This window comes from Corvus cornix, chromosome 2 (genome assembly GCF_000738735.6).
Source record: "Corvus cornix cornix isolate S_Up_H32 chromosome 2, ASM73873v5, whole genome shotgun sequence".
NCBI lineage: Eukaryota > Metazoa > Chordata > Aves > Passeriformes > Corvidae > Corvus > Corvus cornix.
Window position 1 is genome coordinate 31,025,232 of NC_046333.1, and position 24,184 is coordinate 31,049,415.

Here is a 24,184-nt window from a genome sequence, read left to right on the forward strand (position 1 = left end):
CAAAAATAGATCATAAATCTCATACTTAACAACTCCTGCTAACATCTCCAAACATACGTATTTACATTGTCAACTTCTTGAAGCAGTGTTTAGGCCTTCAAATGTCTCCATAAAGTGCCAGGTAACTGTGTGTCATCTGTATGACAGTATCATCATCAAGTTAAACAGATTTTCCATGTGGAGAGTTGGCCTATTCTTTATGTAGGACATTGAATGCAGTTTTTGCTGGGCATGACTAAAAAGTAATAACAAAAAGACAAAAGACAGAGTGAGACGGAAACTTTCTGTAGCAGTAACAGATTCCTTGGAAACTGGTACTACAAGCACAATTTTCCCAAAAGTTTTTGGAAATGCTTTTTGAAAATCAGAGAGCTGCTAGAGTATATTTGCTTAAAGGGATAAATGCATGCTGTATTTTGCACTTTGAGAAGAGCTATAATGGAAAATGTACCAGATCTGGACCAGATCTGAAAATAAACGATCTTTGTCATGATGGACATTAAGATAACTGGCTGCAGAACAAATGACAAGGAAAATGTTATCAAGGTAGAAAAAACTTTTAATTGACACAGCATTTTTTATGTATGAGGTAGCTGCTATAGAACTTTAGAATTGAAAATACAAGATGAAGGAAACCCTGTGGGTACCCAGGAAAAGCATGGAGAAGCCCAGAGGGATTAACTAACTTTGCTCCTCCTATGCTATCAGCTCTGCCCCCAGATCCAGGACTTCATGCCAGCATGGTGTCAGGGCAGCAATGTGCTCCAGGACCATGTGGATCCTGTTAGACTTGTGGTGTCTAAACCAGCATTGCCAGGGTGGCCAAGTGTCCTGGCCTTCTGAGTGGCTGGCAAGAAGCAGCATTCACATGATGAGACATGCAAGCGTTCAGGAGGGATAAAAGGCAGCAAATTTGCTAGCAGGTTGCAAAAGTATACACAAGAAGAGGAAGGGAACCATGAAAAAGAAAAATTGGAAGGAAACCAACAAACACTGCTAATATTCTGTGTATAAGTTCCTATGCCGTGTCTCACTGAGAAGGGCTTGAAATGGAAACATGGAAACGAGTTATAGGATTTGGATCTGAATCTCTGTTTGTGAACAGGGAGCAAAGAAGGTAGTGAGAAACCTGTGGGATCAAGTGAGACAAAATATCTGCTTGTAGGCTTCTCTTAAGCCAATAGGCCATACAGCACCCAAGTTCTGGCATTGTTTTCTTTCTTTGACTGAAAACCAGAGTAATATAATCTCAAAGTTAAAGCACAGTAGCTAAGCAAGAATTGGACAGAATTTATTCACACAAAGTATGAATTGATACAAGTGTCTAGGAAAGACAGAAGAAGCAGAAGTGTAATGTCTCCTGGATCTATCTATATTTGGTTGTGGAGCAGCAGAAGACAAAGGTGGTTTAAGAAAAAGAGGAGGGAATTTAAAAGTCAGAATCAGCCAGGTAATAGAATGTCAAATGGGGCCAGGTGTTTTTTCATGCTGCATGAAACATAAAAAGAAACATAAAAAGTTTTATTTCAAAATATACAAACAACAAAACGACCCCTCCAACCCTGAGCCATTACTCAGGATACATGCTCAATGAAGTCAGTGGGAGTTAGCAGTAAGCAAAGACCTTAGGATTTGGACCAGTGACAATAACTTTTTTGTAGAGCTGAGTACTTACATGTTTTTGTTGCAAAGCAATTTTAACAGTGTAAGTTCTGAGCCCCAGAAGTAAGAGTGGAAACACTGACAGAATATTAACTATAACAACTCCCCGTAGATCTCACACTTCCTTTTTGTTTTAAGATGACACAAATGTGATAATTCAGTATGTGGGTTGTGGTGTTCATGTTAATTTGCCCTCAGTTAGTATCAGCCTCTCTGCCAGATGTATTTCCATATTTGCTTCAAGAGATATACTACCATTTAAAGTATTATGAAACAGCTCTGTTAACAAAAATAAAAGGAAAAAAAAAAAATGGATACAATATATTAGGGGAAATTACTGCTGTAGGTAGCCCAGCATTTTTTTAGCAGAACACTGTCGTGGTTTGGGTTTTTTTTAGAGGTCCAAGGGTGTTATACTGAGGCACAAGATCGATAGGGGAGACGCACATTTCATAGAGGTACAGACATGAGATACCGTCAAGGATGATTAATTTTACATTCACAATCACATTTGCTCCAGATTATTCATGAGAAGGAAAAGAAGCAAAACTCACATCCTGTTATTATCAATCTTGAAGACTCTCAGCAGGTAGTTACCAGAGTAGCTTCTTTCACCTCATCAGGGCTGCCTGGATTTACATCACTCTGAAACCCAGCCTTTTAATCTCCAAATTTCATTGTTCCACTTCCACCTCACCAAAGATTAGTAAATGACTGAATCAGGAGCTACCAAAGGGGAATCAGTGTTCCATTTAGAAGCTGAAATGGAAAAGAGCTATCCAAAAAGAGATGCAAAGGATGAGATTCCCAGAAGGGACCTCAGAGATAACAGTCCAAATGCCTTCTACACCAAGGGGCAAGAGATAACAACATCCTGATAGAGGCAAAGTATGGAGATGACTGGCTGCTTAGCAACCAGGTGCCTGAGGTGAACCCCAAAGTATAAAACAAGACGTTGTAAACACCTACCTGGCTTGAAATTGAAAGTACAGGCTGATTTTTAAAAAAATGGAAGGACTATTCCTAACCATGCATTTTGGTTTCAGGAGGAAAATTTGGAGACAGTTCAATTGTCAGACCACAAAAGGGAGACAGGACTTACACAGAGGTCTGCACCAGACACCTTTCGTAACCTGAATTATAAAGGATGTCCTGCAGCTGTTGCCACCCATGTGGGAACAGTTATTTAGCAGCAGGGAGAACAGAATCCTGGATATAGGTACAGGATTTGTAGTCTTTGCCTCTGCTCCTGAGAGAAGCAGCCTGTCTTTTGTTAGGTGAGGCAGCAGAGGAGATCAAAGAGACAAAATATTTTGCAACACTGATATTTGATAATGACTGGAGTGTTCCTTAGTTTGATTTGCAAAGTGTTCTGATTTATGCACATGTTGACAAAGGAGGGAGAATTGATGATCATTGAGCTCAACACAATGAACCCAGTAGATCTTACTTTGGGACTGTTAATCTGATTTTCGTCAATTGGATTACAAATTTAGGAAAGCTACAGTACAGATTCTCTGAAAGATATTGTGACTTGTTATCTTGAAATACTGCAAATTTGAGAAAGATTCTCTCCTAGAAGCAGGCTGGAGGCACACCATGGTTGAGTGATATTATAAGCATTTTCCACACAAAAAATAAACTTGAATCAAACCTGTTAGGAAGTTTGAAGAAATACTGAGATCTCATGAAGATAATGTAGCATGCACTCTTTTCTTTCTAGATTACTCTTTCTAACACAGCTTGATTAAATGAAATCACAGGAATACATCAAAATAGAGCTGTTCAAAAACACAGAAGCAAAAATAGTGTTAGATACAAAATTTGAGAGTTTGGGTGTGGATTTTACTCAGTTTTTGATAAAAAAAGCCTTACATTTTTCTTCATTTTCATTCATACAAGTATTTATTTTGCATATGTTTCCTTCTTTTTATAAGATATTTTAAACTGTTTAAATGACTGTTAGTCTTTTGAAGTTACTATGAAAATATAATTTAGCAGGGAAGGAAACATGAGCACAGGGTAAGTTACAATTTCCTAAAATCTAATAGAGTGTCTTCTCTTTTTATGCCTTAGGACTAAGTAGACAGTTTTGACCATAACAGAGAGAAAAAAGGATTTCCCTGAGATGTGATGGCAATTGATACACTTAATAAATTTTGTTTCCTCAAATCTATCACTCCCTGTACTGCATTACTTTATTCTGTCATATCTGATACTGAATTTTGGAGATATATAAAGGGACTTTTCATATTTTCAGGCCTTAGAACTTTGTGTACTTTATTTCATGTTTGTCTCACATATTTGCCAATCCTGGTTCCTTTCAGTGTTAGAAGATGACTCACCTTAGGATAAGTTCAAACCAACTGCAGGATAAATTGTTGAGAACCATGTGCATTTTTAGCTTGGCTTAAACCAAACCAGAGTCATAGAGAGTGAACAGCTCTGCTAAGCAGTTTGGCTGCAGGCTGACCTCTTGACAATTCAGAGGTCGCTAACTAGAGATGCAAACACACAGGTGGCAAGGATGTAGTGCATCAGGAGAGGGCTGACGACATGGGATTCACAGAGACATTTGTGGGAGCAGTGACACCTGGGCATCCCTTCAGATTTCATGCTTTCAGACCCTGAGGCTCTTTCAAGGATTTTTGCTGCTACACTCTGTCATGTCAATCAGAGCATTTCATTGTAGTTTAGGACTCTGTGTGTGAAGCAAAATCACAGAAAGAGCCTTGCCTGGAAAGGATTATATTCTAAATAGGCCTGAGAATCCGTGAGTGGATTTAAAAAGTAATATAAGACAGGGAGGAGAATCTGAGGACGATGATCAGAGCTGCAAGAGCCAAACAGAGTAGTTGTAGGTACCCAATGAATCACTAATAATATTATTGGTAGATATTATGGAAAATGTCTCCTCTTTGACTATTTCAGTACAATATTCAACCAGAAAGTTTGAATTATTTGCTTTTTACAACAATAAAAAACATATTTGTTCTAACGCCAGCTATGCAATCTTCTTTGGGAAAATACACAAATATAATACGTAGCAGATTCTGCAATAATGAACACTCCCTCTTTGTCTGTAGTGGATTAAAAGGATACAGCTTCCAAGAGAGCTGACTAGAGCAAACACAACTGCATGATAGGGCCAGATTCTCAGACTGTATAAATCATCTGCAATTGAAGTCAGTTTAGCTAATTGTACTAGCAGAGTATTCTGACTATTTATTATTTAGAAAGAAGATGGTAGAAATCAGCTTTGCTTACAAATTTTATCATGGGTGCTTTGCCAATAAACAATACAACTCCTTAAGTATTAGAAAGATCCTTTTATCTTGTTAATGTTATAAGACATGGTACTCCTCTCATCAACAGGCAAACACATATATTGTTTATGAAATTGCATACTGCCTTTAGGCATGTTATAATCTTATTTTTGCTCATTAAAATGCCAAGGCAGACCATTTTCAACTCAAAATAAGTAAAAAACCCACTCTTGTCTGTCCTCAAAATTCACTTGCTTTTGTATCTCTCAGTTTTAAGAAGAAAATCATTAGCCTTCACGCTCACAAAAAGTAAGCACTCCTATTTGAGCTGGTTCCCTGTTGGCTCTGGACCAGCACAGCTAGCTGGAGCCCAGAAATGCCGCCAGGGTATCTTACACCCTGGTAACATCCAGTCCTTCAACAATGCTAGTAAACAACTGAAGTATGTTCTGAGAGTTGCTAATACAAATTGAATGTTCTTTGACCCAGAAAATGGACTGTACTCAGTAGAGGAGATGCCATTCATCAAGGCTTTGTTCTCTCCCTTATTTGAAATGCTTTTGGTCTGAGTCCCTTTTGGTAATATCCCCTGTACCTGACATTTTCTCTAGCCAATCTACACGTCATTTGAGCCAGGTGTGTTGAAGTCCTTCTTTTACAGAAATGTTAGAGTCAAATAATTTGGAAATTTGCTATAAGAAACTGCAAGGAAAAAGAAGTGGCTCCTTACAGAAGGTGGATGTTTATCTCACAGCAGAGTGAAATCTGTTGACAGAGCAGTTTTACTCTGCATACTAAACAAAATAGCTACATTTTATAAGGCTTGCGGGATTCAAACTGGCTTGATGGCTCATTCCAACTCTGTTAATACCCTGTATTACTTGTAGTAGATCTAATAATATCGTTACCACCAGTGTAAAAAAAGGGATAGAGAACAGCAAGCAATATTTTTTTTGTTTATTGCTAGCACAGTGACAATATAGCAAACAACTGATGCCTGAAAATGAGGGCTTGGTTATATGGTCGGTCAGTGAATTAGGGTTGAGAAGTGTGTCTCACTTGTTCATTTCTCCTGGAAAATAGTTAAGAGTGGGAAGGTACAGAACCAATCTCCTCATTGGCCCCACACTGCACAGAAGCCTCTGCTGCTGTCAGGGATGGTTAATAGTGTCTGAGAAAGCACCAAGACCAAGCATGTTGGGAAATTACCTGATGTGTGCATTCTGGGGGCTCAGCAGCCCCTGCTTCATTCTTCCCATCCGCTTCTACTGAGCCCTGCTGACTGCCAATGTAGACAAGCTGGAGAATCAAGGGGAAAATTGTTCCTGGATACCAGGGAGCACTTAGGAGCCTGAATACAGTACTCTGCAACTAGGACACATGTCTTTGTAATTGCAAAGCTAGGGATTATAAAACAGCTCAAATCACTTACATCTTTCTGATTTTCATGGGAAGTTCTTAAACAGAAATTGTAGAAAAGCACTGGGTGCTTATCAAATAAAGTCCTGGTGAGGGCAGGTGCAATTGCCACTCACAGAAAAAGCAGAATGAATTTGAATAACTGTTCTTTTGCTGTCTCCTGTTTTCTGCTTATAGCAGCTAAAGAGTTGTAGTATAGGGGAATTAGGAATGGAGGAGTGCTGATAACAGAGCTTCCAGATCCCTTGAAGCTTGAACATTCAGTGACTTGGAGGAAAATTGAGATTGTGCTGCAAGATACAGGAAAAAAGGTTAATCAAGCTCTGAGATTGAGCTATTGCACTTATCTCTACCTTGCCTGTGGGGTTAGTATGTGCAGTCACTGAGAGTCTGTGTGACTGATAAAAAGCCTTTAACTAGAAAAAAAGATTTTCCCCTTACTCTAATTTCAAACCACAGGAACATCCTGGCTTTAATATCAAGGATTGATGTTTCTGAAGTGTCAACATTGTGAAGACTCCTGATGCTACCACAAGTCTAGAAAACCTCCTGTGCTTCTGCAAATGTTATTTTTATTTAAGTGAAAGCTAAATTGCAACCTTGCTTACAGTGGAGAAAATGTGAAAGTCTTAAGAGATTTATTTCAAATATGTTTCTTAAAGCCTTTTTGTGCTTGGCTTAGGGGTTGTTTCAGTCTCAATACATGATTTTTCACTGAAGAGTTGAAGTATTGAGTGTAGGACAACCTTAGCTGCAGGGTTTTTTTCCAAAGTTTTGTAGTGTTTCTTCATAAGGTTTAACTTTGAAATCATTCACTCTGCAGAAATAAAGTAATAAAATTTGCATACATTCCTCTCTATTGAAAGATTTGATTTCCACCTCAGGTGAACGCTCTATTAGGAGTTGTGGCATCACAAGTGCATTAACTCAGTTTACAGCAGACCAAAATCAGACATTTATATTACATGCCTATTACATACATTTGAAATCTTGCAATAAAAGAATGGGGATAATCCACACCAAATTTCAAAATGAGGAGATGGTACTATTTAAGTAAGGGAAGTGATGCTTGCTCAGCTGTAGCCTAATAATTACTTAAGCTTTTATGATTTTATTGTTTATACAATATGTATAACAACCAGCCCTTGCGCTTGCTTGGGCCAACTTTTCCTAAGTAAACAATCACATACCATTACCCTATTTCAAATTCTTTCATGAGCCTAATATGAGAAAGGAAAGTTGGATCCGATTTTAAAACCTGATGCCAATCTTCTATGGCCCTGTATACTCTCTCTTACGCATGAAGGGCACAAAACATGCTGATCTGAGAGGTATTTTTAACAGTAAGTGTGTAATCAGCAGTGCAAAATGCTAAATATTGCCAATATTCTTCATTTTCTCAGAGTCACTTCTGTACACAAATAACCTATTTGGGATGTAATAGTCCCAGACTTCCACTGGTGTTTTAGGTATGCAATGCAAGCCAAACATGTAGGTGTCTTCCAGTCTGAATGCAAATGGGCATGAAATCTGTGTTTGGCTAAAGACAAGGATGCCCATCTTGTCTGGGAATTATTGAACTGCATGAAAACAGGATGGTTCTCAAAGAATTTCAGAGAGGGCTATCAGCTTGTGCAGAGATGCCTGCCAAATCTGTGAAGGTAACTTTCTCAACTCATTCTTGGATATGTGTCCTATGTACATTCTGTGAGGGAATGTACAGAATATGCACAGTTTCATGCTCACCGTAGAGTTTATGCGTAGAGTTCATGTTTGGGCATGTATGGCCTGAATTCTGGACTGTTCTTCCTTGGAAAACTTGACTTTTCTGCTTGGGGGAGGAAAGGCTGCTAGTAGATTCCTCAACTGGTAAATAGCTGTGCACAGGAGAATGGGATAAGGACAGTAAATGCAAAGCTTCTTAGAATGTACTATATACATGGTCCAAACTAGCAGGACTGTTGTTTCATGATAAAACAAATATGGCACAGCTTAGGTTTCCTTCTCTGGCAGGAGCAGCATTTTGAAATTTAAATAGCTTCATGTGGGACTGTAGAAATGGATGGCAAATCAATAATGGATGCCATTTCAGTCACCTCGTGGTGTTGTAATTCTCTGTGTTTTGCTACACTAATTAGGTCTGACTTCAGTGAGAAACATTTCAGGAGCAAGGGGGTGAATTATTGCTGTGTCCTGGCTGTCACTGGGGAGATGAAGTAATCTCAGAACTGAATAACCTCAGTGATTTCAAGAGCCTGTAACTTAACATTCAAGAGGAAGAGGGAAGGTCTCACATTCTGATGGTGCATTTTACAGTGAGTTTTGGGCTCAATCAGTCCATGTCTCAGACTCCAGATCAAAGAGCATCAGAAACCATAAACTGCACTTACCTCATAGCTAGCATTTAATTACTTAATTGCTCTTATTTTCGCATTGCCCTAGAGACTGAGAGTTTCCTGCAAATAGGTATTTCCTTCATTTGGATCCAGGGCTCCTCCCCTGAATCCAGAGTGAGTTGTGGGTGAGGTAGGTGCATGTGGGATGGGCTCCAGGCTCTGATGCCTCCCTACTCCCAAAGTCACTGTGGAGGAACAACTCAGGAAGTAGAATGCAGTTTACTTCCATGTAGCAAACCCAAACATTGTTAACTGGAGGCAATGGCAGCTCCTTGCCCATTTATTTGACTCTGGGATTTTATTGTGAAACATTGGGTAATGAGCTGTTGTCTCCCTCTCCAGGAACAAGCTACTTGTTTCTGAAGGTGGAAGAGCGGCTTACCCCCAGAGTGTCTTGACTCTTCTCTCCAACAGCATGCTGTCAGCCACATCATAAAGAAAACAGATGGATCAGGAACAGAATCTAGGGAGAGCAAGTGCTCTGAGGCCACTAAGTCAGTGTGACGTACCAGTTCTATGCTTTTTTGGGAAAGCATGTGAACTCCTTCCCTTTATATTAGTGTGAATTATGATTCCAAATAATCATTGCTTCTAACATAAACAGTTTCTAATATAAACCATTCCTGCTGGTTACCACAGACAGCCTGAGAGGCATGGAAAATTTCAGTTGTCACATCACAGTCACCCAGAGAATAGCAGTGGTCATTGAAATTATTTTGCAGTGGTTTGAATAATGCTGAGTGAAAGGTGATACAGAATTATTGCACTTCAGAGAGGGCAATAGCAGACTCAGAAGAAGCAGACTCAGAGCTGGCTTTCCTTTTACCTGGCCTCTCCCTGTGGGATGTCGGAGCTGACAAACCCACTGATTTGTGTGGCTAATTTCCTAATCCTTTCTTTGCCTCATCCAGTGCCCTTTGCAGCCTTATACCAAACTGGGGAGGAGGATGGATGAGAGGATGGCTAATATGGCACAAGAGAGTTTACAGATAAAGAGTTCGAGCTAACAACTCTAAGTTAGTAATGCTTTATTGTGGTGCTTGATCATCTGACAATCAACACACAATACAATAAACAAGAACATATGTGAATGTGTGTTAACTAGTATTAATTAATGCATTAGCTATCAATTGGCCAGCTAATTACACTCTTACTGCTGTTAAGACTTCTTTCCTTTAAAAAAAATAAATGAAAGTAGAATTTCTTAGTCAAAGCTAATCAAATGCATATAATCTTTGTTTCTGCCAAATTCAAAAAAATTAAGTATATCAAATATATTTACTGAATTCAGTTGGCGTGTACCACCGTATAACAGCTGTTCCTGTAATGGTTTTACAGACTGCTTAAGTACTGTTAGAGGGTGAATAATACTCTAAGTTCCCATATGCTTGAATACAAAGGATATATTCTCCAATGCATACAACTTTCAGCAATGCTTCTTTGCTTCATACCTGCAAATAGAGACCAAAAGAAGCATTCATTAGTGCTATCAAGTTTATTGTCCATCAGAAAATATATGTAGGGTAGGTTGTTTTCTGATTGGGATGTCTTTTTTTGCTCGGAAATTGCTGGTTAAATTCTAAACTTTATTAAATTAGAATTTAAATTCTAAATTTTATTGTTCAGGTGGTTCAAGGCCTGATGGTAGCTCCCAGGTTCACTTGGCAACAACACACCCCAAAACCAGCAACCTTGCATTGCTTTTAAAGTAGAAAAAAATTGTGATTATAACTGTTTTATTTGCTGCAGCTGCAGAAACTGAAACGATCCCTCTCCTTCAAGACTAAAGGCTTGCGGAGTAAAAGTGCGGACAATTTCTTCCAGAGGACTAATAGTGATGTGAAATTGCAAGTAGACTTGATGCCTGAGGTGAGCACAAGCACTGGGCAGCTCCCCAACTCAGAGACCCATGTGTCTTCACCCACCAGAGTCCAGCAGCTGCCAGAAAACAAGACTCACATCTTCCAGGAGCACATCTTCAAAAAACCAACCTTCTGTGATATCTGCAATCATATGATTGTTGGTAAGAAACCTTTTTTTTTAAATCTCATTGTGTGTCCATGCTAGAACTTGCAGGGTGACCTTTCTCTAACTTCTGTGAGCCCAGATGTCTACTTGAGAATATTCGTGCAGAGAAGTTCTGGACTTACATCATATCTGCCACAGGCTAGCACAAGTTCTATATTGGTTGACAGATGTCTTGCCTTGTAGACACATATTGTTATCACAAATTACAGGTGAGGGATTCAGCTGGAATCAAACTCCTCTGTCATTCAGGTTATACTGAGCACCAAGCACAGTTCTGTTTTATGCTACACTAGAAGCAGCAGAAATCCATATTGCAAATATGTCCACTATCCTCACTCTTTTCCACACCAGTAATTTAAACTCTCTTGCTCCTCGTGTCTGCCCTCATAGCCCACATGGCCCCCAATTCCCTTTCACTGTGGTGACCATGCCTACCTTCCTAAGCTGTCCCACATATGACCTAAGGGACAAGAAGTAGCATCTTCGGGGTGGTAGGCTCTTATCTGAGAGTGTGTGTGTGTGCGCACGCGTTGGCTGTCTAGGGGGAATATTTTGGGACACCGGGTCAAAACCCAAATGTAACAGCTGAATTTACACTGCAGACTTTCTTGGGATTCTTCTACCTGATGCCTGCTCTGCACAAAACCTCATATTAACTTTATACCCTTGAAAGGCAGGCCTCTCTGCTCACTGAAACTGTCCATGAGTATGTAAGTTCCTGCCAGGGACTGAGTGACAGACACAGAGGAGCTAATTTTGTTATTGTCTCTAGTGTGCAGAAAAAAACTTCATGCTGAGCCCCTCTTGTAAGGTAATTTTCAGTGCAGTGTGAAGATCTAAAAAGCCAGCCTTCATGCAGATAACCTATGGGGCTGTGCAAGGAGATGTCAAGAGAGAAGTGCAAGCGCCTGGAGGTGTAGAACGTGCATGGCCACCACAGTGGGAAGCTGCAGGAGTTGCTATTCAGAAATCTGATCCTAGAAACTCACATCCTCATGGATAGTGCTGTGCACGTGATTTGGTCTTCTTGCTTACTTACCATCTATTTGTCCCAGCACAGTAGAGCAGGAATAAATTCAATGGCAGTTTACCAATGTGAAAGTGAGTGACACGATTTCCAAGCTTTTAGGCAGGACGAGGAGTTAAACACTGATTTAGCTTCATGTAGAAGTAGTACAAGTCTTTGGGTATAAAATATTGCCAGTAATTTCTACAGCTTACTGTAAGAAACTTATGTCCCTTAGCATGGAAGTCATTGCCTTTTAGGTAACAATATGGTAAGTTCTTGAAAGATGCTGAACGGACTGCTCAAGATTTTTCAGATGAAGGTGCTCAGTGTTCCCCACATGGGTGAGGAATTTGTGTTCTTTGGAAAAGGCAGCTGTCTACAGAACATTACATCTCATGCAAGACAATCTTGCTTCCATAAATTAACTTATATTCTCACTGCACCACAGCTGTACTGAATCCAAGGAAACTGAGGAATTTTAATCCCAAATTTTTCATGTAATTTTCCAGTCTTTTAAGGTTTTTTCTACTTGAAGTGGTAAAATAAATGAAAGACAGAAGCAGTAAAGTATCAGTATCAGGGAAGTTCACAGTCCAGAGATTGACAGGAAGTCTGGAAGGGCAGTTAGTTTATATATGGAAAAAGGCCCAGAATTTGTCTCCTTCAGTAATGTGGATGGATGTTCTATCAAAGCTTATTTTCACAAATATATCCTGCAAATATAAGTTCTTTGAATTTCTGGCAGCTTCTTGTGAAGTTGTATAGAGATTAATATCATCACAAATCTGCATGACTCAGCAGTACTGTTTCAAAATACTGCTGCTCATGACGGATTATTGCTGGCAGAAAACTTTGCAGAGAGTAAATCCAGTTCATAAACACCCATGCCCTTCTCCTTTGCTGGGCAATCTGTGTCCGCCTGGAATAGGAAAGTCCTGAAGCACAGCCCTAAGCTTCAAAACATCAGCTTTAACCCCCCATGCTTTCTGAAATTTTTTCTGTTCTCTCTGCTGATGGCTTCGCTTTTCTCTTCTGTATCTCAGCCACTTCGATAGCTAAAGAGGCCTTTTATAATTGCTGCAGAAACTAATGTGACCTATTTTGTCTGGTAGCAGTCTGAGTCAGGTGAATTGCTCTGACCTCCTCCAGCTCATCTTTGCTTGGAGGTAAGGCAGAGAAGATGTTGAGAGTTTTACCTTGTAATGCCTTAGAGTATAGATGCCCTGATTTTCATAGACAAATGTCTTCTCTATTCCTGCAATCTTCTCTCTTTGATCCTTACTGCAGTCATGTGTAGTTTTGCTGTATTGTATTTTAAGCAGCATGGTAGATTTAGATATTACTGTTTGCTGTTCAATTAATCCATATAAGTTGTGCAACTGTGGTTATAGGAATAGTGAAACGAAACAGGCAGCTTTCAGGAAACCCTGTCAAGCCTGCTCCCAAAGACAGACTGAAAAAGCCTCACTTCTGTTCAGGGACTCTGAATTTATGCTTGAAACATGGAGCCTATTTGTTCTCTCCATTTTTATTTTTCACAGACAGTGACATTTAAGAACAATGAGTCTATGACTTTAAATTCCTCATTGATGAGAATAAAGGCAAAGACAGATACATGTTTTGAAGACTGGAGGAAAGAGTCCAGGAAAATTGTGTCTTGACTTTAGATGGTTTCAGTTTTGCCACCAAGAATGTTTCCAGGTTCACCTTAAATGGCTCTCTGATCTATGAACTAAGCAGCTCTGTTTGGTACGCGGCAGGGTAATGAACAGTGCACAGCATGAATGTGCACCAACTGCTTCAGTCTCACTCGTGCGACAGAATCTCTCTGTAGCTTCAGAGTGAACAGGACACTTGGAGCACAGGCAGCAGGTTCCCTATGCTGCTCTTTTCCCAGCCAAATGAAAGAATTTGAAACATTATCTTACTACAAAAAAATACGTGCACCATCTTTGATTCCTGGACACTGTGAGCCAAATATTGCCTTTGGGATGCAGTATAATCAGTATATATATATATATATATATATCAGTAAATTTACTCTTTCAAATGTTTTTCATGCATCCCAGAGTGCAATGCAACATATTCACAAGAAAATCTGTTTATTGATTTGATTTCAAAATAGAAAAAAGAGTATTAATAGTGTGCTTCATACCTCACTTCAGAGGCAGGAGTCAGAGTGTTCCTACTAACTGTACTAGACTGGAACTCAAGTTCCACCTCAGTAAACAGAAGAAAAATTTGATACAGAAGCAGTAATTTTCTGACAAATTAAATAATGGAGGAAATTTCCCATTTGAGGGAGCTTTGAAGAGTGCATGCAGAATCCATTTTACAGCATCTAATACTCCAATAAAATCATCAGTTCTAATAATGAATTCAACAGTAATAATTCACATAATTTCAGACCAAATCAATAGTGTGTTGGAGCAGACTCTGTACTCCTCTCTCCCACTCACTGTTTTGCTGCCGTGAGTGCCTAGCATCAGTTCGTTTAGGACTGAGGTTTCAGCTCCATGGAGGGCTACATATTTTCCTAAACATATCCACCCTTGAACATCCTCTCACAGTATGTCTCTTAGAAAACCATTAATTTACTGGGTTTAGTAGTAGTATTTATTACTATTTTAATATCTAACCCCAGCAAGGGAAAATTTTGATAATCAAAGTGTCTTGTGGAATGCATTACTAGATCATCATTTAGGAGGCACTGGATTTATGGGGTTTTTATTTCACATCACAGTGAAAAGAAAACCAAGTCAGAATACCTCTGAGTTTGCTTCATGTTATCTACCACTTTCTGTGTTTAGCAAGAATGTGGTAAGCTTTGGCAATGGCAAGTTAGGGGAGGAAAATTGCCTGGCACCAGCAAAAATAGATACTGTTAAATTAATGTTGCATCAGATTACAGTCTTAAACTATGCTGATCAGAAGCAAGTTCTTGCTCTTCTTCAGTCTCTGGTGTGTCATCAATCATCTCTGTGACACTTCACTGTTGAAGAAAACATGATGTCAGTACTCTATAGTTGAAAAACATTGTGTATTTTTTAAGAAAAACCTCCATCTGTAGACTTCTCAACGTTTTACTCATTTCCAGATCATTTCCTGTGCTGATTCACATGGAAAAAATGTTATTTTCCACATATTCCAAGAATATTACATGTAATTAATATATTCCCATCTTGGTCAAATATAAGTAATGCAGCAAAAAAGTAAGGCGCCTTGCTTTTAAGAATATATTGCTTTAAAGTCAATCTTTTAAAGCTGTGTTTTAAAGAAATAGATGCTCATTTATAACATCACACGTTTCTTTGTGTTTCTAAAGTGTACTTAGCTGTTTCACTCCATTCTTAACCTTAACTATGGTACAGAATTTTAACCAGACACCTGGTGTTTTGGCATACCTGTCAGAGCATGTTTGCCTGGAACAAACTTGCAGAAAGACCAGAAAAAACTGTGGCCTGCAATGCCCAGTAATAGTCAAAACCAGGTCCTTCTGGATCATGCCACCCCTGGCTTAGGTACCTGAGATATATGCATGTATAGATGTTCTCAGGGCAACCAGGTTTCTGGTTTGGATGCAGATTCTCTGGACCTTTGCAGCTCTGGAGGTAAATAACTCAGTACCTGCCTTCTCAGGGAACTAACCAAATTCCACTTAGAGAAACCTGTGGAAAACAAATAAGCTAGTAAAAAAGATAAAACCCAAATATAGCTGTAGCATAATTTCCTTTCAGTCTATTAATCAATAGTGCTTAAGCAGTGAAATTTTGTTATCCCTTCAGTATTGACTCACTCCTATCACCGTCTGTTCCGGTTTAGCCAGTCATTCTGGAGTTTCAGACAGCCAAAAAAGTACCATGAATAATTCTTTCTCACCTCATCTTTTAAAAGCCGCCTGTATTTCTTTATTTCTCTGTGCAGTTGTGGCTGCTAGAACTTTCAACCACTTTTATCCCCAAAGCTGTATTGAAACATCCTCCAGAAAGTTAGGCTCAAAGCTGATAAATTGGCAAGGTTTTCAAATGCAGGAATAAAGGAAAGAAAGAGGTCTGGATTGAAGCCATGGCTCCCCTTTTGTATTAGATCCTGCATTTGAATTTCTTCTCTTAGACTATCAGTAACTGCGACTAATAAGTACTGGAAAAACTCCATGGTTAGAGGAAGTGTTTATATAACTGTAATTTATGTGGATGTTTATTAAATATAGAAAAATTTCACAGGAACTATGACACAGTGCTTTCTGCCTCCAGTCTGATCAGCTCACTCCTAAAAAATACGCTTGAATTTTTTTAAGCTTGCTGCCTCACTTCATTAAGTAGGCATTCTGGTTTGGTCCAAACCTGCCAATATGCAGCATTATCCAGGTAGACAAAGGTGCAGTAAACAGTCACAGATGGATCACCACTTCTTGGCAGCTAGACAAAGTAGAAGTACTCTTGGAAGCGTGACTCTAACTGACTGCTTTCCCAAGGCTATGGTGGTTTGGAAGATTCTTTGGACAGAGATCTTGGAAAAACCAAAACCAAAAAAGGGCATTTTTATTTATCTTGCAGGATGAAGGAAAAAATAATGTTATTTATTCAGTCCTGCCCTCCACTCTTCCCAGTCTCTCTAGCGTCTCCCAACACAGATGATCTTGAGGGAAGAGCTTCATCAGTATGGGAGTTGCAGGGAAGGGTAAAGAACTTCCAGTGAGGAGGACATACTCCTGGAGCAGGACTTGTGTAGTCACAGCCGAGCCTTCCCACATCTACTTTCCGGATGACAAACTACTGCTACTACTATATCAATTTCTGTGTGAATGGTGTTTGTTATTAAGACTTTTCCTATGGAAAGAGGCTTTCAAAAGCAGACTCCTTTTGTTTTGATTGTGAGGAAAATCCATGAAATTATGCCTGACCAATCTGACTGCCTTCTGTGATGGCATGACTGGCTGGGTAGATGAGGAGAGAGTGGTGGATGTTGACTACCTTGACTTCAGCAAGACTTTTGACATTGTCTCCCCTAACATCCTCATAGGCAAACTGAGGAAGTGTTAGATGAGTGGACATTTATGTGGATTGAGAACTGGTTGAATGGCAGAGACAGAGAGTCTAGATGGACACTCACTGCTAGTGGTGTTCCCCAGGGGTTGGTACCAGGTCCGGTCTTGTGCAACTTATTCATCAATGACCTGGATGAAGAGGCTGATGCATCCTCAGCAAGTTCACTGGCATTACAAAACCACGAGGAGTGGCCAATACCCCAGAGTCCTGTGCTGCCACCTAGTGAGACCTGGACAACCTGGAGAGTTGTACGGAGGGGAAGCTCCAGAAATTGAGCAAAGGCAAATGCAGGGTCCTGCACCTGCGGAGGAATAATCCCAGACACCAGCACAGGCTGGGAGCTGACCTGCTGGAAAGCAGTTCTGCCGAGAACGATTTGTGGGTCCCAGCGGAAAACAAGCTGTCCACGAGCCAGCAGTGCCCTTGTGGCCCGGAAGGCCAATGGCATCCTGGGGTGCATTAGGAAGAACATTGCCAACAGTGCAAGAGAGGTGATCCTGCCCCTCCACTCAGCCCTGGTGAGGCCACATATGCTGTGTCCAGTTCTGGGCTCCTTGGGCAAGAGATACATGGACCTCCTAGAGCAGGTCTGCTGGAGGGCTACAAAGATGACTGGGGACCTGGAGCACCTCCCTTAGAGGACAGGCTAAGGGAGATGTGTCTGTTCAGCCAGGAGTAAAGGCAGCTAAGAGGGGATCTCATCAATGTCTATACGTACCTGAAAGGGGGTGTTCAAGAGGATGAAGCCAGGCTCAGTGGTGCCCAGGGAGAGGACAAGGGGCAACAGGCACTCATCTGGCCATTATCCTGTGCAACCTGCTCTAGTAGAACCTGATTCAGCAGGGAATTGCACTAGATGATCTCCAGATGTCACTTCCAATCCCAGTCAGCCTGATTCATTGAAAAAGTGCCATTGTATAACCTTTTCAATAACTGGTACCAGGTGCCATCCCATATATTACTAAATGATCCACAATCCCTGTCTCTACCTCCTCATTCCCTCCACTAAATTTACTCCTGTATTTAGGAGACTTCATTTCAGTATATGACAATGCATAGCTCTGGGCACGTAAATCTTCTTCTTACTCTTTTCAGAGTCAATATGAGTGAGAATTGCTTAAGTAATCTCTGATCTGCTGTATTAAGGTTTAGGGCAAACAAAAACATGGTCATGTGGACTCTCCAAAATTTCCAAACAGTGGATAGTTTGTCTGTTAAAATAAATAAAATGGTAATAAACAGATATAAAGATGCAGAAACACATATGGTATGCGCAGTACAGGTGTACTCCATCTACTTCTACTCCTATTTTTGATAAACATGACAAAAAGTATCCAATTCGCACAGCCCCACATTTGTAGAGAAGCTACAGGGGGCTACACATTATCCCTGCATTAAATTATTATTTTGCTTTGTTAACAAAGAGTTAAACACACTTTAAAGCAAATATTGAAAAGCAAATATTTAGTTTCTTTATCCTCTGGGAGGGCTTCCTCCTCTGAGATGAGGCAAAAATGTTATCAGTAAATTGGATAATCAAGAACTGCTTAGCTGAGAAAAGAGGGTGGAAATATATTTTAAATTCTAATTTGTCCTTGAACAGCATCAAACATGTTTCACATTTGTTACTAGATAATTTTCAAGCTCACTTTAATTTGGGGGAAATTGCTATTAATATGAAACTGCAGTTAATCCTTAGTCAAAAGAGACTTTAAAAAATGTTGACCAACATTTGCTGTTTAATTAGGTGGAAAACAATAAACATTTCTAGAACATCTACAATTAGTATTTTAATGTGATGTTAGCCATGGTGGTTTTTAACCAAAAAGTACATTAAAAAACCACCAAACACCCTACTCAGTAGTGAGCAGGCTCCTGGTACCATTGCTCCTGGTATCAACTCTAGTGAATAACATAATGGAAAGCTCAAGGTTTTTTAAAGGCCAAGTAATGAAGCAGAATGCAAGTGGGGTTTTAATGTCCTGCTATGTACTTTTCCAGAGCTCACATGGGACATCAGGTGTTTACAGATAAGGAAATTAAGTGCATCTTCTTTAGAGCTGACCTTCTTGTAAGAACATTATTTTCTCTTTAGAGTCCTTGCCTATCAGAGTGTCACTGTTATGTGGATAATTATAATGCTGAATAGCCGACAAAAGCATTATCTAGAAGCAAAATTATTAGAAGCTTTACCTTACTATGAGTTGCAGAAGTCTTAAAATGAGGCGCTCAACAGAAATGCTTTTGCAGGAAGTAGAGCACTGCCATCATGTAGAGTAAAATGCCTACCCACATTTGCTTGTTGCTGTCCTTAATATAGAAGGATGTCTCAGAGAGCAGTGATCCTTGTGGCTCACATGGAGCATCGCATGTTTTGCTGCTTTGGTAATAGGAATGCAAGTAACTGCAACTTCACCAATGCTCTTCTCTGAACTGCCAAAATTTTAGTTTTCCAGGTATACACAACCCAGAGCTGTTTTCCTCTTCAACATAAGTTTATCTTGTACACTGAAGGATGCTGCAAACACATGGCCTAACTTCTAATTCTGAAGACATGGTCTGTTAAAAATGACATGCAGTTGAAAATTATGATTTCATTGTAGTTTCCTTTATAATATGCAGGGAGTGATCTGTGTTTATCTGCACGCCTGTTTACAGCAGCAAGGTGAGATGTTGTCTGTCTTGCAGTGTTTATTACACTGTAATAAATTCCAGCGTGGGGAGCATCTGGGTACCAGGTTTTATTGAAGAAACAATGACATTACAGACTTTACCCTATTTATTTTTTCTCACACTAACTTCCTCCCTCCCCACCACCCTTTCATTCCCTAAGTTTCCCCTTCCCTGCAGGGGGCGTCACTACTAGTGGAATCAGACAGAAAGTCACGTTTGTTCCTGCTGTGATGCTGCTTGCAGTTGCCCATCTCAGACACAGTCCCTCGGCATCCCCTGGCATTGATGTCCATCACTGATGTACAACATTGATGTCCATCATCTTCAGGATCTTCCTGCATTTCCCAGATGCCTCCCAAGGCCAGGATCTTCACCTTCTTCTTCGGCCTCCTTCTGCTTTCTGAGACCACTTCTTCCTTTCAGGAATTCATCTCCTGGGACCAAATCTTCTTTCTGGAAACCACGTTCCCAGTTCCTCCAGTCTAAATAATATATGGGCATAAGAACAGCACATGATCAGCCTTTTGACTAGTGCTCTGGTCTCCTGTCTCTTTATTAACTGGAGGATTTGGGATACACCGCTTTTTTTAGTCTACGTATCATCAACATTTCCAGCAGCCAAGAGTGGTTGCAGCTTGCAAGTAGCAGCCTTCTGCCTGAGAGTTCAGGGGTTCAGTTTCAGGGGTTCTGTTTCATACATTCACCCACACACTTACACAGCAGTTACCTGCTGCCTGCTCCTGTTCACAATTCAGCAGTTCTTTACTTATGACAGCTCCTAAATCTTAGTATCTGTATTGACATTTAGCTGTGTGCCAGTACCTTCTGGCACACTGATCTGCTTTTTGCTGGACTTTTGGTATACGTTATAGCTTTGTATGCTGCACAACTGTGCAACAGACTGATACAGCTGCCGAGACTTTTGCTACTCCTATGGGTTTCCTTACCCCTGATAGTGGTAGCACAATTGTGGTTGATGTTAATTAAGGTTTTTGGACAACAAACCATGTATCCATGCTGGTGCAAACCACATTTGTAGATGAGAAAATGTATGGCTTGTGTTGGTTTGGCTTGTTCCTATGGGAATCCAGGGTGAATTCAGGTAATGCAAATACTGTCTAGCCTTGGACAGCTTATAGGTAATGCATTGAATTATTTCTGTTGATAGACAAAATCCTAAAAAGAAGATTTTTGGTGGTTTTGATTTAATGATATAAATACTTAGACATAGAGTGAAGCTCCAGCTTAATGTCCCTGGTTTTTTCACACCCCAGATTGACCCTTGGGTAGGTAATGTTCTTTTTGCTTTGCTGAGCTACATAAACTTCTGTACAATCATTTGACAGAAGTTTTTCTTACTCATTTAATTAGTAATTGATGCCACATGGAAGTGTACCTGTAGGTGTGCTTTAGGCCAGTACTGCTATGTGTCAAGTAATGAATTCTTTCAGACCATAACAGTGAAGGCTGAGACTGCCTCTTTGAGCAGATGACAGTAGTTAATGAAGTGTTTTTACTGCCCAACCTGTGTGATTTCACTGAAATCAGTAACTATTTCTGGAAAAAAAATATTCATTTCCTCCACACACACACACCCCCCACCACCCACACCCACACCCACCCTCCCCCCACCCCACCCCAACTGGCACTTGGTGTGAAAGGTTTCACTTGAATGTTTTTCCATTGGTTGGAAATTGGGAAGAATTCACAGAAAACATGATTAGATATTGGAAGGGGCTGCCCAGGGAAGTGGTGGAGCCACTGTCCCTGGAAGTGTTTAAGGAAAGCCTGGATGTGGCACTCAGTGTCATGGTCTGGTTGACGGGGTGGTGTTAGGTCATAGGTTGGACTTGATGATCTCAGAGGTCTTTCCCAAACTAATTGATTCTGTTATTCTGTGATTCCATATTTCCCACATGGAAAAGAAACTGAAACACATTTTGCTATAAAATGTGGTTGTAAAATTACAAAAGGTAGAAGCACACTGTGGCTAACTGTAGAAACAACTTCCCTGAAAACTGATCCCACCACTGGTATAACTACCCAGTTACTTATGGTGAACTCCCTCTAGTCCAAGCAAATCATGCTGTCGATTACACCTGTAGCTTCTGATGAGGTCCTCCTTAGCTATGTGTGATCCAAGGGAAGAAATGGGTTTGGAACAGAAATCTGTCCATGTGGCCAAATCCTGACCAAGCACTAGATTTTAGCCACATGTAGTTATCTTCTGTTGTTCCACTTCCCATGTCCATCACTAGTTACTGTAAAATGGAAAAAAAGAGGGAGGAAGAGTGGTCCTGGTAAGTCACCCTTCAGTATTTTGCCCCATTACCGCAGGCACTGCCAGTCAGTTTGTGCTAACACAGACCTGCAACAACACTGGGAGGCTGCGCTGGTGAGGGAGTGGTTTTACTGCAGGAGGAAAGAGCCAAAACCCTCAGTAAGTCTGAAACAACAGAAGGCCAGTGAACAACTGTCTATATATATACCATGGGGCTTTTTGGGCTTTTTAACTAAACATTTTATAGTTCTAATTGATTTTCCTGATCTTCTGGCAAATAGCAGTCTCTCATTTCAAGCCCACTGATGACGATGGAGCCACATAAGCAACAGGCTATGTTGAAAATCCATTAGCAGAGCAGAGAGGACATTAAATCCCTTTGCTGAGGACAGACTGTTCTTTTGTTCTGTAATTCTTTTCCCACATTTTCAGCAAGCTCAAAGTCCTGGTCTTCATTTCACATCATAATTTTTGTTCGGATTTCTGGTTTCTGTTTTCCAACTCCTCTGTAATGGTGCAAGGCCTTTGGAAGATAAATGCTTTGGCACATGTGAGCAGCCCTACTAATTTCAACTGCTTTTTCAAAGCATTTCAAAACACAGGAAAAAAAAGGCTGCAACTGGGCAACTTTTCATTTCAACACATGTAAGAACACAGGTGCAGATAACCTGAGCCTGTCAAAACCGAGATCTTGTTTGAAATCTGACTTTCGTCATCTTCATTCATCTCAAGAAGAGTTACTTAAGATGCTATGTTTACTAATACTGCAGAGACCAAGATCAGGCATTCATCTCTGCTTGTCCTCATTTGAGATAATGCATAAAGCCTAATTTCTCCATGTTCCCTTGTCCTGTTCAGCTCTGGCACCAACACCTCCCATAGGCAAGTCTATGCCTATCTTCCCTGAGCTATTTTCCTTCTCAGCAAAGCAGCCCAGTGCAAAGACCTATAAGCACAGGCTCATCAATTTTGAAAATTATCTAGAAAAGTAGATGTTGATATATCAGTGTCAGTTAGTTCAGAGCAAAGAACATTAGACATGATTTAGCGTATTTAGAGCACTGGGACTTTTTCTTTCAATAATAGCTGTTAGTTTATTTACCATGGCGTTCCAGCATCCTAATTAACATTTAGATGATCAAAAACCTGAGATGATATTTTAAGAAGTGCGGAGGTGGATATTTCCTTTCAGGGATAGACTTTTATAGCAAAGCTGCTGAATATGTGAAAAGTGCATTTTGAAAAAACTTCTTGTGGCCAAATTTTTAAAAGGCTTTATTTTAGCAGGGATATTTTTCATCTCTATAACAGTCTTGCAGAAAAACCTGCCCATTACTGCCTCATTTTTTTCTCAGCATGTCATTTCTAAAGAAAACTATGTCACTAGGAAGTCAGTTCTAATTTTATGCACTGTTTTGTAGCCTGCCTACATGCAAGGCAACTTTTCTTGCTATTTAAACATTGGATATTGTTATGGAGAAACTGGGGTAGGCACTCAAATGGACCCACACCTCTCAGTGACATATAATCTAAAATTTATTCATTTGACAGAATAGGTACCACGTTTGGATATCAAGTCCTACTCTACGGAACGTAAATATACAAGTTCCAGCTTCTCTCCACACCCCATTTGGTTTAGAGTGACACAAGGTGGACTCAAGGGAACAGGACACTTCAGGCAGTCAAGGCATCAGGTCAAGACCTGGCAGCTTGGGCCCAAGTTCAGATGTTCTTCCTCTAGCTCCAACATGTTGTTGGATGTCCCTGTACAGTATAGCCCATCCCAAGAAATTATTGATTTAACACACCCAGAACTCTGTACATTTTGAACTAGCAGATTTAACTGTAAAAAACAACCCAACCCAAACCTTAATAAAGCAAAAATCTTATTACTAAAGAGTAACTCTGTGTCCATCAATTTGAATTCTCCATCAGGCATCAGGCAGCAATGACTTCCAGTGTTCAGCCCTCTAGGGTGGCTGGGGAAATCCGTGTTTAGCCCTTGATCTATAGCTCACCTGATGACCAGCTGAGGATCTGCACCTCTGTACTCTCCAAAATGTCAGTTGGGGCAAGTGATGAGACAGCATCAGTTAAAAAAAAATAATCAGAAGGGTGCCAGGCGTTAGGACAGAGGGTAGTTCCCAAGGTGGCAGGAAACACTTGGGGAGGCTGGAGGCCAAGGAAAGGTGAGAAAAGGACTTCCCAGCTCATTCTTACAAACCTAGTGGTTTGGATGAATTAGGCTCAAGATTTTTACTTGAAAGATCTGGATGTCTCATGTAGAAAATGCCATTTTCTGATCTTCTCACAGCTCTTGATTGAGATAGAGCAGGGGAAGGAGGAGCGCTTGTCCAGCAGCAGCCAGCCACAGGGGCAGGAAGCAGCTACAGAGGAATTTT

The 24,184-nt window shown here is 40.3% G+C and overlaps 1 protein-coding gene across 1 annotated transcript in view; it reads left to right on the forward strand.

Moving 5' to 3' along the window:
- Positions 1-24,184, forward strand: part of STAC (SH3 and cysteine rich domain) — a 71,388-nt gene that overhangs the window by 13,146 nt on the left and 34,058 nt on the right. Inside the window, exon 2 of the mRNA XM_010398705.4 lies at positions 10,493-10,766. Coding sequence (XP_010397007.1) covers positions 10,493-10,766 — 274 coding nt within the window. The remainder of the gene's footprint in view (positions 1-10,492; positions 10,767-24,184) is intronic.